At 46.2% G+C, this 16,444-nt stretch overlaps 1 protein-coding gene across 1 annotated transcript in view; it reads left to right on the top strand.

Annotated features, from left to right (window-relative positions):
• Positions 1 to 14,038, top strand: part of LOC117141499 (myb-like protein AA) — a 49,830-nt gene extending 35,792 nt beyond the window's left edge. Inside the window, exons 4-5 of the mRNA XM_033304986.1 lie at positions 13,329 to 13,682; positions 13,971 to 14,038. Coding sequence (XP_033160877.1) covers positions 13,329 to 13,682; positions 13,971 to 14,038 — 422 coding nt within the window. The remainder of the gene's footprint in view (positions 1 to 13,328; positions 13,683 to 13,970) is intronic.
• Positions 14,039 to 16,444: the final 2,406 nt, after the last annotated feature.

Raw genomic sequence — 16,444 nt, 5'->3', positions numbered from 1 at the left:
CTGCTCTTGGCTTTCACCGGAGCGACTGGCACCTCACTTTTCCCGGCACTTGTCTGCGCCCTCGTGCTGATGGAATCACAGACTTTGCAGTGGAGACGCCGGAGGTATTGCTGAAATGCAATAAAGTTGAGTGCGGAGTCGCTGAGAGCTCCATTGAAGTCTGCCCCTTTTGATTTGGTTGACCATTCTTCGTGATTCGATACATGCGGATTCGCTTGCCCCAACCAAAACTAAAAAGAGAATCAACGAATGTCTTATGTGGGAAATCCATCGATTCCCTCTGGCCAAGTAGATACATATATCAGAAAAAGTTTCTACCTCGAATCCCGCCACTTGGCTGTTGTCTTTATTACATTCTGATGAATGTTGCGATTTGACTTTCGACGGGTCAGAAACAGATGAAAAAAAGAAACTCATTGCATGCTCGTGGCCATTGAATGGATTCATTTTTGGGGAGCTTATATGCTTTTAACAGAATTAGTCTAGCCGGCTAATGTGATAAATGGATGCGGCTGAAGTCTACTGAACCCTTCATAATTATCCGTGGAGCTCATGGGCGGAGATGAGCTGCAAGTCATTCTGTAGGCACAAAAACCCATCTTTAATGTCATAAATCATGAAATCGAGGGAGTCGAAGGAGTCGAGCAGCGCCAAGGGCAACCGCACATATTATAGCATTTAACATATTTCACTTAGGCAAACATTTAATCCCCGGCATCTTGTCTGGCCCTCTGAACTCCGCCTGTGCACAGACCACGTCCTGAAAGCAAACACGGGGCTATATTTTCATTTCCGCTGGCGTTTTCATTTTTATTCCACGCTACACGTTATCAAATAATGAATATCAAATGTAATGCTTATCATTTATTTGCCAAACCGAAACCGTAGTGGGGGAGCGGCCTCCACTCCCAGCCAGGTGGCAACATATTATAATATTTACTTAATTTTCATTTCTAATTCGCTACTCTCCCTTCCCCAAGTGCCATATGATATGGCTTCCCAGGACGAGGACGAGCGGACCGATACCAAGACCTTGGCATTGGGGAGGAGTAGGAATAGGAAAGAGCCTGCTGCATAATAAGCGAGGCTCGCAGCCAAACTTTTCTGTTTGTGGCCCAAAGTCAAGTGTTTGGGGGACTGATTGGCTGGGTGGCTGGGTAGCTGGGTAGCTGGGTGTAGATTCTGGCAGGTGGCTTAAGCTGCGTCTAAAGCGATAACGCAAAGTATTTGAATTTTTAATATAACGAAATGCGGATCTCAGCGAACAAGGGCTCCCACTCCTCGCCAGACCTAGACAAGAAGGCGCCGTGGTGAATGGCGGATACCCTGCTCCATGCAGGATTCCTTTCCATGGCTCCCGGCTACTCGGCAATGCTGATGTATTCAAATACGATTCGTGGCCGCCATTTTCCTGTCACTGGCTGTGAAACTTCACAGCTTTTCCTCCCTTCTGGTTTCCCGGCTAATCTGTTGGTCAGCGAGCACCCCCCTCTTCCCCTTGGACGACAGTAGCCCTGCTGTCCATTCGCTTTTTAAATTTCCAATTTGAATGCTTCGTGGTTTTCGTGGCTGTTAGTGGAGGAGGGCTTTGGCTAAGGACGTCTTTCGCAGCAGCCAATATTATATTATTCAAGCCATCGCAATCGCACTCCCCCTCGGATCACCCATCTGTCCGCCGCCATCGTTCGTTGTACTTGAAAATCGTAATTAGAATTGGTAATGTATTCAAATTGACTTTCATTTCCGTTTGTTCGTCGGGTGGTTCGTTTGTTTTACTTTTGGCATTCTTCATCAGGATTTTGCGCTTTTTGGCGAGTGTCGCGCATTTCTCCGAGAAGTGATTGTGTCCATCGACTGACTCACACTGGCCAATCGCGGGCAAAAAGTGATCAACTGGCCAGGAGCGCAGACAAAGGCACTTTCGATTATCGACTTGTGGCGGCCGATTCTCCGGCCATATTTCAAATCTCTGTACGTAAAACTTTTCCCTCGCAGACAGTGGCGGAAAAGCAAAGGAACTGAAACTTTTCGCTGGCAGGCGGAACGCAGCAAAACCGTAAAGAATTCAACTAATAAAAATCAGGCATTCAAGTGCGAAAAAATCGCGAAAAGCATCATCAAATAATGTGCCACTCAAACCGAATCGCCCGCCCCTCCCCTCAGCCCAAGGAATCGCAGTTGAATCCACCGAAAGACAAATAGAAAAGCAAAGAAAAGTAAAAGGGAAGTTGGGAAGAAAACAAAACTATGCTGGCGGAGGGAGCGAAAAGTTTTTCCGAGACGGCGTCGTGAGGCACCAATAACTACGGTTGGATAACCCCGGGAAAGACTCGTCGTGGCACGGACGCATCTCTAGGAGCGGGCCAGGGCCATACGTCATCGGGAAAAACTTCGATGGCTTGGCCAGGAGCGCGTGTCTCCTTGTCTTCCTTACGGATAGGAATGGCCACATATTTTCGCCGCCATCAAGCGTGAGAGGTATTTCGCCCATGTGCGGATGTGGCTGCCGCTGTGTCTGCGCGGCGGAAAAGCAATTTTCCTTTGTGTCGTGCACAGGTTTCCAGTTGGCATTGTTTCCGCTCGCCGCACTGAGCTGGCAAATTTGTTGCAACCGAAATAAACACTTTATTAAATGCATTGGAATAAGCGCAGCCCTCGAAGGAGCCGAAGGATCGCGGCAGATAACAGTCCTGCGAGCTTCCTCACATGTGGCAGTGGGGTTAGAGCCAGTGGAGGGATAAACTTTGAGCCAAGTGAATTTGGTGCTAAGCTCAAGTAAGAGATTCGATGCCAGTAAAAAGTGGATTGCTAATGCACTCGAAGAAGAAGCATCAGCGGGGGGATGGAAATATAAAGGGGGATGGCTGCTCCTCAGAAGCAGCATTTCTCCTCTCGGCCCCAAAAAGTTGCCACATAAATATCTCCGTCGAACAGGCAAAGGCCTTTACAGATTATCATTTATTTATTTTCTGTTTCCCTGCATTCTGCTTTTCATTTGCCCCCAGTTCATCGCACGGCATTCCCGCTCCGATAATCGAAGGCAAGAATCAAATTATGCTAGAATTGAGATTGATTTTTTTTTCAATTTTAATGCGACAAATGCAGGCAGATAAACAGACGACAGCTTCGAGCACACACATGGCCCGAAGCCCCTGGCCCCGACCAGGACGCGCATCCTCCACCTCGGAACACGTGGCCCGAACTGGGGTGTACATGGGGGCGGTGACTGGAAAATTACGGCGGCGGTGGCACACAAGGGAGTCGCACTGGATTAGGTCGTCCTCCGGGCCAGGTCCTTATGGGAAACTTTTTGAATATTACAGCATAAATCGATTAGCTTCTATCAGCCCGTGCTTCATCGTGTGTGGTGTCTGTGTTGTCACTGATTGACACTTGAAGCGTTTTTTCTCCTGCTGTTTGCTGTTTGCTGATGCTGCTCCACATCCAACTCCCTGCCCGCACCCGCATCTCAGGGGCCATTGATATGCGTCCTGAGCACTCGACTCTGAGCGACGTCGAGGCCAGGCTTCATCTAATAAGCACCCGTACATAACTCCACTGCCGGGGAGCCATCTCTAGGTACACATACGGCTTTTCCTGAGCTGGGCCAATTGGCTGGATGGCTCTTTTATCGGGAGGCGACCTCGATTCCCAGCATAAATTGAAAGGAAATTAAACATTGAGTGGGGGGAAATGAGCCCTCTTTGAGCTGCAGCGGAAATTGTTATGTGATAATTGGGTATAGCGATTCTATCGATCTGCACCAGAACTTAGCCGCAATGTGGGCCAAAGGTGGCGCATCTATGGGAATCGAATTCATCTGGCCTTGCTGTTTGCCAAGGGGATTATCCAGCTTCCTGCTTGGGCACAAAATTACATTTCAATTTGGATCACTTCACATCATCAACGCACCGGGAACCAGTCAACAGAATCCGCTGAGCAAATACTCAAAGCCTCATCCTCTGAACAAACTGCAATTACGCAGGGGTAAACATGACCATTGTGCAGAGACTCGACCAGGGTTGGATCGAGCTTGGGCGGATTTTGATCGGAGCGTAAGGTATAATTCAATGGAAATCAAAGGGAAATCGCGTGACGAATTCGGGAACGAACGAGCAAAAACTCCGAGACATGCGGAAATTTGAGGAGAGTCAACGGGTTAGGGGATGGACTGATCGGGGCGCTGAGTTATGGGGCTGCTGAAATCAATTGTCTTGGCAACAGACACGGCAATCCCATTGTGCAATATTGCGCGCTTTAAAGCGACCGGATTTCGCAGCCTTCCCTTTGTGCGCCAATTAAAAGGGTTTGTGCCGAAAGGATTCACTTCATTGTCGGATGGCTTGGGCTCTGGCTCAGGAATTACTTCCATTCGCAGTGGCTCGACCGTCCGCCATCCAGGCGATTCGCCGCATCGTCCCACCTGAAAATCCGAGTCGAGTTTCACGCTCCGCTCGTTTGGCAATTTGTTGTCGCGGCTGTTGACTTTGTCATTTCACTTTTCCCCTTGCCGGAACCCAGCTTCCTTTACTTATTTTCTCCTTTGCCGCTGCTTGCACTTTCAACCCAACGCTTTAATTCCTCGACTTTCGCTGCTCAAAATGGTTGACATTATTTTTTGTCGTTCGCTGAGTCCTGAATGTCGTCTCCATCTGCGCCTTTCTGGCTTTCACCCACTCATCGTGACATAATATGTTTGGCTTGGCTTGGCCGTTGCTTTGTTTTCGGCGCCTTCGTGGGAATCTTCGCTAGGAACATGTCGAACTCTCATCAGCATCGTTCTTTTGACTGCCCAGGCTCGTCTGCCCGTAATTATCACGCTAATGAATCAAGTGTACTCGCTCGTAACTAATTGATATGAGAAAGGTCTGGTGCCTGGTCCTCGATAGTTCCCAGATTCTATTCCACGTGGGGGTTGACTCGCTGGAAATCATGCCCGACGAGTGCGTGAGCGTGTGCTTTCCGCGAAGGGTGGTTCGCGATTCAGGATGATTTGCATGTGAATTTTCCCCATTAGCGAATGACCATATTCGCCAGCCAAGGAAGGGAAATTTGATAAGAACTAAAAACTGGCGGAGGTAATTGCGTGTAGCTTTTGTGAACTTTTCTTTTCTAAATGGATTTCCTTAATTTCGCTTTGCTTTTGTTCTTACTTTCATGCTTGGCAACTGGCAACTGGCCCCAGGGATTTCTCGGGAGCTTGTTAAGCGACTTTCCGCATGCTCAGGTGGTGATGACGATGAAAATGATGTCGTCTTGTTCCCTGCTGATGACTTTCGGCTCCCAGGAGTATTTGCCAGTAATAACTGCGATTGTATTTGTATTTATTGTTATTTACCGGTGGAAGATTCCTGAAATTGCAAAAGAAAAGCGAAAGCGAGGGGGTCGCGGAAAAACTTTGCATAAGCCGAACGAGCTGCGCCGGCAATCAATTTCAATTTTTAAGCCCTTTACCAGGGCCAACGTTTTTAATTAATCGTCGGATTACCAGGAGCTGCAGGACTCTGGACGTGGCTGCTGCCCGGGGCAGCGGTTTATGCTCATCCCTTCCCATCCAGCTGTCCATTTTTTCCATTATCTGTGCCATTTATTCTATTTTTGTCGCACAACTCAACTAAACGAGCGACAAATTGCCGACGAGCATGGACCAAGTGTCGTCATCATCCTCTGGCCATGATGAACTTCCATTGTCCCTCGCCGGCACGGCGGCGGCTTAATCCTTCCACGCTTTGTGCCATCGGCGCGAGTTCTCCGTCCTCCACTTGTGATGGATTTTCAGCCATAGTTGCCGCTCGGACATCGGGGACCGGCATTCTGGCCATATGGCCATATGGCCACAAGTGTCATGGCGAACATCGGGACGAGTGGCGGATGCATTCATTTCGTTTTACTCGCATTGTGGTTTCTGTTCCGTGCGCTCCGAAAATCTGTTTTGAAAACCAATAAATCAGATTTATTGGCTGCCCTTCTCCAACCACCGCGCTTGTCCGCGTATAGCTGCCTCTCTTCATTTACGTTTTAAGCTCGGATTTTTCTCTGTGTGCATCGGAGGTTTACTCTGCGGCTCTATCAATTCCAGGAAGTTGACGCAAAGTGTGGGATTAAAAGCTGATAAATGGTACCAACTTCGGCGGGGTATCATGCATGAATGGAAATCGATGTGGGTATAAGTCAACAGATACTCCTAGTTGGTTTTCCGCCAATAGCCTCCTGACTCCCATTAGGAGCCCGGTTGGCTTCGGTCAATTATCGTCAGCTAGTTCCATCAGTTGCCATCAAAGCGTGGTCATAAATTACAGAAGGTGCTACGAGCCACACGGACGCAGTAAAATTGTTAGAGATAATGACACATTTCCCACACCTCCTTGGGGTCAGCTCCGGACCTGAATCAGGGATGCGAGCAACCCATCGACGATGTCATCATCACCATCGTCGCTAGAGGCGCAAATCTGCGCTCTGGGCAATGTTATTGTTACAATCGACACCCAGCGCGTTAAAAACACACATATATGTACACCCGAGTTGATTGCGGGCGTCGTTGGTTCGGTGGTTCGACATGACCCGTGGCGTATTTCGGTTTTGACCACCGTCCCCTCCTGTTGCAACTTCCATTCCATTCCATTCCGATTCCGAATAGCATTCCCATTCCCACTGCCATCTCTCCACGGGGGTGTTGACAATTCAAACGCAATAATTGCGACTGAGAACCGCACGACGCTCGGTGGGATTCGTAGCTCCGATGGCGATTCGAGTTGGGATTGCCGAAAGGTGTGGCGCGCTCGTTACGCCGTGTTTGACACAATGTCAACTTCTGTAATAAGTCTCTGGCCGTAAAAAGAAGGAACATGCTCGTGCTGATGGCAGTTGCAGCTCGCTTTGATCTCCGCTCCGGGGTAGTTCTAGTTCATCCTGGACCGAGAAGCAGCACACCCCGTGTGCGTCCCAGGCGAGACGCAGTTTTAATGAAGGCGCACCCCGAACTTCGTAGTGGCGGCTCTCTGGTTTCTGATTTTTGATCCTGTTACCCATTGTGGCCATTGTTCGCACACTGCTCTCCGCGCACCGCATTCATCATTTGCGTGGCTCGGTTTTTTCCCGCATCACCTTTTGTGGATGGGTGTTTATTATTAGCCTGGCAAATACATCCGCACGCCGAAGTCGAAACGCCAGCCGGCGATCCTTTTCGAGCCTTTTTAGTTCCTGTCGAGTTGGCAGCTATTGTGTTCGGGCATCGGTGAATGTTGGTTTAATGAGTTGAATATGTCAATGGATGCCGTGCGGCTGGCAGGGGCAGCAATGCGGTCATTAGCATTTCGAAATTACGCAAAATATTTGGTAAACGGAAAATGAAACATTGAGAAGAAAGCGAACTTTCAGTGGTGAGGCGGCCGAAGGCGAGATTACAAATGATGTGAAAGAACAGAATGGAATATATATTAAAAGAAGTATAGTTGAGAATAGAATCCTAAATATTTGTGTTACTTGTTGTTTAACAAAAGATCACTAAATAATCACTGTAGAGGTGGTAGCTTAAAAGTAACACCTAGAAATTATGCGATAAATGGGACTGGTGGGGAGTAATAACACCCACAAGAAAATATAAACAAATTCCTGTTAAACATATGCATCGATTGACCCTGCATTGATTGACCCCTCGAGCACAGAATACCTCGTAGTTTACTGGAAAACAGTAATTAATATAATAATTAGAATTCAAAACCCTGATGCTAAAAGACTTGTGTCATGTGTCGTAGAAAAGGCTTTTTTAAATAATATCTATGCTTTTATAATGTATTTTAGCCAATTGCAAAATATTACAGGAAAATAAAAGGAACTATTTGGTTGAAGTTATTTTTTATTTTAAATATATACGATTTTCTTATAATCTTTTGAACATGCGCATATCCTAAAGTATTAATAAAATAAAATTTAAAATTTATGTTGTCACAAAAGCTTATTTCCAATCTTTTGTATGTTAAAAGTGCGAACGTCACTTGTTTTTACCTTGCTAAGAGATGTTGTGGTTTGGTGTTTAGTTCTGTAAATTTTTACAAAAAAATTGTTTCCTCACTAGATGATTTAAACAGGATTTGTTTGCCCTGCTTGTTTTGTCGTCTTATTAATAAAAATAAAATAAGAGAATTTATATTAGAAAACTATCTAAAGAGTATGGGTGGGTCTAGCAGTTTCTATAAATGCCGTTGCGAAACCAAATCTGTTGCCTTAAAATGCAAAATTTTAAAAGTTAAGTTTCACCCGATAGTCAATAATGAACAATAAAAACATGTATCCAGTACGATTCTTTAAAAATCCAAATTCATTTAAAAGCGCATTTTATATGACAGATGGCAATACTCGAGTAAGTTGCTGAAAATAACTATCCTCCGTGACTTGTTTACAACTTCATTAACTCAATTAAGTGTCCGATGATAAGAGTTTTACCTCGTAAGTGTTGCCACTGACGGAATTGGTAACACTGAAATATTCTCCCAATCTTTTTGCATAAGATGAACACTGAATGGAGTTTGCATATTCCTTTTTTAAAGGGGCACACATAATTGAAACATGTGTTCAAGGACCCCTTCGATGCAATATGCCCCGCAGAGGCACTGAATGACCGCAAAGGCCACCGGAAACACGCTGACATATTGCACAAAGGGAGAGGCCGCCGTCCAAGTGGGTTACTTATCCAATGGGTTACAATGAGCGTTGCCGCTGGCAAGGACGAACTGATGAGCAGGACTCTATTTATCAGAGCGTTATCTGCCCGCTGCCGGTGCTCAGCAAACCGCGAAATCGAATCCATAGATCAGCGGACGGGTGAAAAAAGAGAACTGATTCAACTCTCGCTAATAAATGAAGAAAGGGGGCCCGAATGTTTGCAGTTGCTTTGACATGTTTGACAACAATGGTGAACCAAGGGCGAGTGCGGGAGGGGCGCCTTAAGCCGCTGACAAATGCGATTGCCTATGAAAATTGAAAAACCCAAACCGTCGGCGGAGGGATGCAACCCTTAAGTCGAGTCCTGCCAGGTCCTGCCTGGGCATTTGCATTGATTTCAATTAATTCGCTTGTTGTGTCATTTCCGATCCTTTGCGAGTGTTGTTCGGATTGCGTGGATGTAATTGATATTTGGCTTGGCTGGGCTTCCAGGCTCAGACTGGTGAGAGTCAAGTGCACCCCTGACGCTCCAGTGGAAATTATGTAAATGCCAAACATGCATTAGAGGCCAGCGGACCTCCTTCTCCTCCACCTCTAATCCCGGTCGGAATTATTCAGGCGGATAACTTCTGCGCCGTCTTCGCTCAGCTGTGCGAATTTCCTGGCGGCGGAGGATTCGTCGGGGTGACAACAACCAACTGTCACTGACAGCTTCACTGCCATCAGCCAGGACAACAAGGTGTTTGCGGCCCTAGGTTGGCTGCGATTGCCCAAACGGAAAGGATGAGTCAGCGGCATTCACATTCGCACTCAAACTGGCATTCGCATTTCCCCAGTGCTTTTAGTTTTGTGAATTTCAAATGCCAGGACATCTGTTCAAGTGTTTTAGGATCAGTCCCAATCCTCAAGCGATTTTAATGCGCTTAGTTCTGAAAGCGTGTCTAAGTGCCACGGAACTTAAGGAACTGTGACCCGGTGATTCACTCCCATCCTCCCCCTAATTTCCCATAATTGCTACCATTTGAATGTCCAATTTAAAACAATTTAGGAAGTGTGACTATTATTAGTTGGTATCGATTGGGTCGTGCGTGTCAATACCAAGTGGTATTCATGAATCGTTGATGAGGATCAATTGATGCGAGTGTCCCTGGAATATTGATTTCGGAGGACATCAAATATTTATGCGGGATTTGTCATTTATTTATAAAATACTTTGGGCATGGGTTAATCGGTTTAAAAAGTTGTACCCACGCAGGGCTTTATTTTTTTATACAAAGTTTTTTCCCCAGCAACTTTCCTTGGCTTCCATTTCGGGCTCGCAGTTCGCTGTTAATTGTTAATTGGCTGCATCGATTGTTAATTGTTCCAGTTGTTGTTGGTGGGTACCTGATTGGGGCATTGTGAGTGAAAAGTTTCGAGTGCTTTCGTCTGGCGAAAGTTTGTGGCGAAACAAAGGGAGCCTCGCCAGCGGATTGATTGGTTGGTGAATTAATTACGTGGATTGCGCAAGATTACATAATCCCCCGTGGCAGCATCTCATCATCCCCAGCAACCAACTTAGCTTGAAGTTTTCCTCCACACACACCACACTCCGCCCGCCCCATGAGTTATGCCCCATTTCTGCTCGAAAATGTTCCGTTGATAATCCTGAAAAATAGAACCCTATTCACTGCCACTGTCCCCAGATCCCCAACAGGCCCATTCCCAGTCTCGTTTCCAGCCATTGCGCGTTTATACGATTTTTATTTATTTTGCTTTTAACAAAATTTGGCAAATTTACACTTCGCTGCCACGGCAGCAAACAACAACAGCACATCCACAACGGCCGACCATCCAATTCCGATTGCGATTCCCGTCCCACTTACAGGGCAGCCTGATTGCGCCATGGCCCCATAAATAAGGGCAACATTCAATGCAAATTGGACTATTTACGCAAATTTTATTGCCACACAATTTTTACACATTTATTTTGTTTTTGTTGGCGCTAGTCAGAGAACTGCAGCCCGCCACTCGCACTCTACGTCCACCCGATAAACACTCGGTACTCTAGGCACCCCGTGTTTTTTGACACCCTACTTGCGGCAACACAAAATACTCGAGTGTTTTACCAACGTGGTGTTATTGTTACGAGTAAAAAAACCACCCGAGGCCTGCTGCGCAATAACCATTTGGGTGAGTCGACGCACAGTCAACGATCGGCCGCACGTCATTTTTTGTATGCGGGCTGCAGTTCTCTGGTCATTTTTTGTACGCCTAAAATTTGTATGGGTGGAAGCGTGACGGGTATAAGAAATGAAGGGTAAAAGGGAATACCCAAGAAAAATTTCGTGCTCATGTCTTTGCTCTTCAATGGGTGCCACCCGTTTCGAATCATTGCCTTATTAATTTTTCACACGTCGCTAGCTGAATACTCTACTGACAAATAATCTTACATAAAGTCATTTTTGAAATGAATTTTGTGACATTATGTACATAGATTCGGCTATTAGCATTATTACTATTACTATTATTTTTACTAGAATCTATATTTAAATAATAATAACGTTAATAATATATAATAATATTTAATAAAATATATATAAGATATAATAATATATATATATATAATAATTAAATTACATATATATATATATATATTAATAATATATAATATAATAAAATATAATATAATATATATAATTATAATAATATATAATAATAAGATGAAGGGCATATTTTACAAAGTATTCGACAAAGTCTAGAGCCACGCCGAAAGTATAGTGTGTAAACGTATGGAGTGTAAAACGTATGGAGTTACGCATCTTGTCTGTGACTCGACTACCTACGAGACCACTCGAGTATTTTTGGAAACACCCGAGTATTTTTGGAAACACCCATGTGTTTAACGGTAAACCCATAAGTGTTTTTCTCACTCATCCCTTTTTAGGCAGTGTGTGATCGGCACCCGCGACGCAGAGCACCGTATTGATTCGGGTGCGCGCACAACGGGGTGTCTTGTCTGCATGTTCAGATTTATACTGTGTGTTTGTAAGTACCCGCGATGTGCGTGGCGGGTAGCACCCGCACACAAAATTGTAGGGTGTGAGTCGAGTGGTAAAAAAGTGCCACCCTTGCAGTTCTCTGGCGCTAGTTTTCCCTCGCCACATGGAGACGCAAATGCTTTATTCCTTTGTTGTTGCCCATACTTTGTTGCCCCAGTGGAGTTGGTGCCCCAAGCGTCTACTGAATCAGGCCATTTGGGTGAAGCTTCCTTGCCTTTCACTGGGCCGACAATTTGGCTTCTTTGTTGTTGCCCCCCGACCCTCGTCGTCTCGACCCAAAGTCGAACCCTTTCTGCCTCGTCGAATTATGCGATTTGTGTCATTATTCCCTCGCTAAACGAGGCAAATTCGCCTCCTCGCATCTGAAGTCGCTGGGTGGCCGAATGTGTTTTTTATTGACATTTAGACGCGTCGCAGATTTGGCCCGGTCTCATCGGGTTGATTCCAGTTGGCCTGGCTTCTGTCATAAAGCCGCCTACGGTGGGGATTTACCAATAAATTCGATCTAGTGAAAATTTATTGGCATTGCTTTTTAAACCGCGACGCGTGCTGCCGCTGAATTTTTATCTCCAGGAAATTGACATTGATGGCTTGGCGACGAGCGAGTGGAACTGACCTTTAAAGCGGGATATGTTCAGCGAATGGGTAATTGTTCGGATGTAATCGTTTGATGGGGGCGTAGAGTAGCAATAGGTTTTAGTTTGTGGCTCATCGAATCGCTTCAAATCAGTCAAATGTACCACAACTAGTGCTGTCTTGGATTCGTCCACTCAGAACAACCAAACTCACACATATTAACACCGAGTGAACAGAGTTATTAGCTCGTTATCTTTTGCACTTTATACTTACACAGTTGGCTCCCAAAAGCTGAACTGAAATCAGTGTAAAAGCCAACCGAAAAGGACCAAAAGGAGGCCAACCCCTCCCAACGCGCAGTTTACCCCTAATTTTGTCGCTTGTGTTGCTTAAAATTCAAACAATGTGTTGATGCCTTCACACCAACCAAAACATGCATAATTAATATGCAAAGAGCGGCAACAACCACTACAACAACAGCCACAATGGCAGGAGCAGCCGGCAAGGAGCAACTTTTCCGAGCGAGTTGCTCGTGGAAAATTGAAAGGGTTAGCATAATTTTTTTGCGGGCATCGGAGGGGACGGGGCTTAGGCCGGGCGACACTTTGCTTTTGCCTGCTTCATTATCACAGCTTCCGCGTCAACATTATTTCCGCAAAACAGCAACACTGGGCGGTTGGGGTGGGGGTGGTATATCAGAGTTGTTGTTTTTGTTATTGCCATGCATAATTCATATGAGAAAAGCAACAATAGGCGACGACAATGAGCGGAGGAAAAGTGAAAACCTCAAACCTTTGTGAGCTAACTGCGAAAATGCTTTAATTGAAGCGAACCCTCACAGACACACAGACACGCACAGTCACTCACACACCACGGCGCTCATTTGCATATTTCAATGCATGCAATTAGGCGCAAGGAGGCGGTGGTGTGGGTGGGGTGGAGTTTAGCAGGCAGCAACTGCCTTGACGTGGAAAAAAGTTCAACCATCCTTACCGACCTTCTAAAACATCCATCAGGCCCCGTTATACCTTTACTCTTTTCTTCTTTCAGCCAAGTCCCGCCATTTCACGGTCAACGGTCTTCTGAGTGCCAATAACACGCTCCAGCAGCAGCAGCAGAACCAATACAACCTGCAGCCATCGAATGACAGTCGCAACATCTACAACAACCCCTATATTCCGCCGCAGCAGCAGCAGCAGCAGCAACAGCAGCAACGGCTGCAGCAGCAGACGCAGCAGCGCACCGCCCACCTGTTCAAGGCGCTAGCTGCCTCCGCTGGCGGCACCAACAGCCTGACCCATCCCTACGACTTCTCCAACTCATCGTCCTCCTCCAACGCCAACAATGAGCACCAGGGATCATCCTCGTCGGAAGCGGAAAACGCCTTCCTAACTCATAATAACGGTGAGTCTCTAATGGGGAATGGACTTTATACTGGGTGTTAATTAATTATTCGTTAAAAGCTATTGAAGATATTCAACTAATAAGATAACTAAATAAGATAACAGCTGTCGAAACGCAGATAACTTAGTAAGTGCCATTAAGAGTTTAAATTTTAAACGCTACTTATGCAACATAGTCACATAGGATTAGTCTCGATGATTTGGAAAAGACTTGTACATTTTTTTTAAACATTATTTACAAATTTTATGCAGAACAGCAAGTTAAAAGTTTATTTCCACGATCTTGGAGGAAATTTAGAAATTGAGAACTGCCTGGTTGGATGGTTGCATAAAATGCAGGGCTGCAAATTGAATTAGGACTCGTGCAATTAAAAACACAACTTTCCGGAACTGCCAAGTAATATTTCCTTTTCCGGAACCTTCGCAATGAATCAGAGGCAGCGGTCGGAGGAACTTGTTCACCTGCCCGGTTGGATGCCAGCTTGCCATAATTTGCACGCAATTTGCATTTCAAGTGGCCAATTCCCCACCCACCCTGCTCGCATCACCTCAAGTTGGCCAGTGGCCGGGCGGCGCTCCTTCTAATTACGTCTCACAAAAAGTGCTCGGTGGCCGTAGCTCAAGGCAGCTTCAGTCTCAGGAGCCGGAACATGGCTCTAACTTGGCGCCCAGTCCGGCGGCAGTAAGTGAAATTTATGTGAGTGCTTATAATTTGTAAAAGTAAACGAACCGGAGAGCGGACCCCGTCAGAGCAAGAGGTAAACGAGAGTTTGTTTAGCAACAAATTACGCAGGAAGCGCTTCGAAAAGGAGTGCGGTCCTGAGATTTATGTGGGTGCAGTTAGCGACGGAGGGAATCGGGATCATCGCCATGATGATGATATCCGGGAATTGAATCATCGCCCGGCTCAGTACGTGTACTCCAATCGGAGGTAATGGAGGTATCTTCCGCTTAAAGCCATCCTGAAAGCAGAAGGTACTCCTGCCAGATCTCTCAACGTTTGCTCAACTTCCGAGAACCAGCATCGTATTCCTGCCATTGTTTGCTCCGCTCCTTAGGGGGGCCATAAAATGTGGCAAAGTGCAATTGCCTGGCAGGCCAGGAATGAGGCGTAGGTCGAACAGACGCCGCCAGTTATGCAATAAAAATCATTAAAAAATATAAAAATGAATGCGGCCAACTTAACAAGCAGACAGCTGCCCCGCCCCCTCGTCCTGCGAAGGACGGATCCGATAGAGCCGTGAGAAAGGAATTGAAAAAATCATGGCAGGCGCTGCGAGATGCATCGTCCTCGTAACGAGGAACTAGTAACAAGTAACAGAAAACTAAACGAGCGCCCAGCGCCATAAACTTAAATCACGATTAAAAGTGTGATTATCCTTGTGGCGCTACAAATCGCCACCGCTGCAGCTGACAACCCGGAGGACCAGGACGCAACTACCGCCTGTCCTTTGGCTTCCTTGGTGCGGTGGCTGCTCCTTCTGCCCGACTCTTTTCCGTTGTTGCAGTTGTCTGACTTTATATCTTTACAACCAGGCGCGGCTGTGGATGAGCAGACAAAGATGCTCCCGTCGCTGTATCCTTGGTATATTCCCAGATGAGTGGCCGACTGTTGTTGCTTGGCGTGTTTTGTTTTGACTTGGGGGCGACTGCCCTTGGCTGACTAGCTCGGCTACAGGACATATGTTTTCCAGTTTTAAACTAGTTGGAGCTGGCCTTAAAGAGCATGTCATCCAATTAATAGAATATAATCAGCACCACACTTACGGGTATTCAGCACATTTCAATTTGGCCTTTAACAAAAGATTTCAGGAAACTCTTTGATTTTTTGGTTGATTGGCACAAAAGGAACGCAGGAAGCCAGAAGTAAAGCCGACGCTAAACCCTTTTTTTGCAGTCAAATCTTGGCATTATTTTCCGCTCACATCGTAAATAACCAAAGCTGGGATTGGAACATTGCATATGTCCAGAAGGCTGTCCGTCAATTGTAGGGCTTTTTGCCGGGATCCGCCCCTAAACTGTCAATTGTTCGATAGATATTTACCAATTTTACAGTCGTCCTGCCTCGATTTCACTGCAAACACAAAGGCAAATGCAAATAAACGCCGGCCAAAGTGGGTCTAGAACAAAGGAGCAGTCAGGGGTGGCTCGGCCACTCGGCTTATCACAATTGACCCATCACACGCCTTTGGCCTGCTGTCTGTCTGGACATTGGTTTAAGGCCCCCCTTCCTTCCCCTTTCACTCCAGCCTGTCGAAACGAACAATTGACTCTCGTATTTCACTGATGAACTTAACTTATGTCAAAATATGCGATAAGTAATCCTTTTCAGCCCCGACATTCGGCTTCCTGCGTGGGCCCAGTCACTTGTCCGCCCGCCGGTTCGTCCGTCCAGAATCTTTGAACCTTTCGCCTGTGCAAATATTTTCTTTCCAGCGATAATTCCGTTGCGGGACTGGGGGGTTTGATGGAAATTGCTATTTCTATACATTTGTCACGAAATCTAAAACAAAAAGTTTATTTATGTTTGCTTTGCCCAGCATTGAAGACTCGTAATGAATTGTGACAGGAGAGTGGCAGATGGGGGAGCAAGTGGTCAAGATGTGACTTTGTTTGGGTTTCATTTGCCCGTGGCCAGGGGGAGGACTACAGGTCACCCCCAGATGAATCCGCTCTAGTTCAGAAAGATACACAAAAGATACCCTGCACTTGTGATAGCGACAATTTCATGGTTCCGCCTTATTTGCAGGACGGTGCCTGGAA

The sequence above is a fragment of the Drosophila mauritiana genome, chromosome 3L (assembly GCF_004382145.1).
Source record: "Drosophila mauritiana strain mau12 chromosome 3L, ASM438214v1, whole genome shotgun sequence".
Classification (NCBI taxonomy): domain Eukaryota; kingdom Metazoa; phylum Arthropoda; class Insecta; order Diptera; family Drosophilidae; genus Drosophila; species Drosophila mauritiana.
This window is presented reverse-complemented; position numbering and strand designations above follow the sequence as displayed.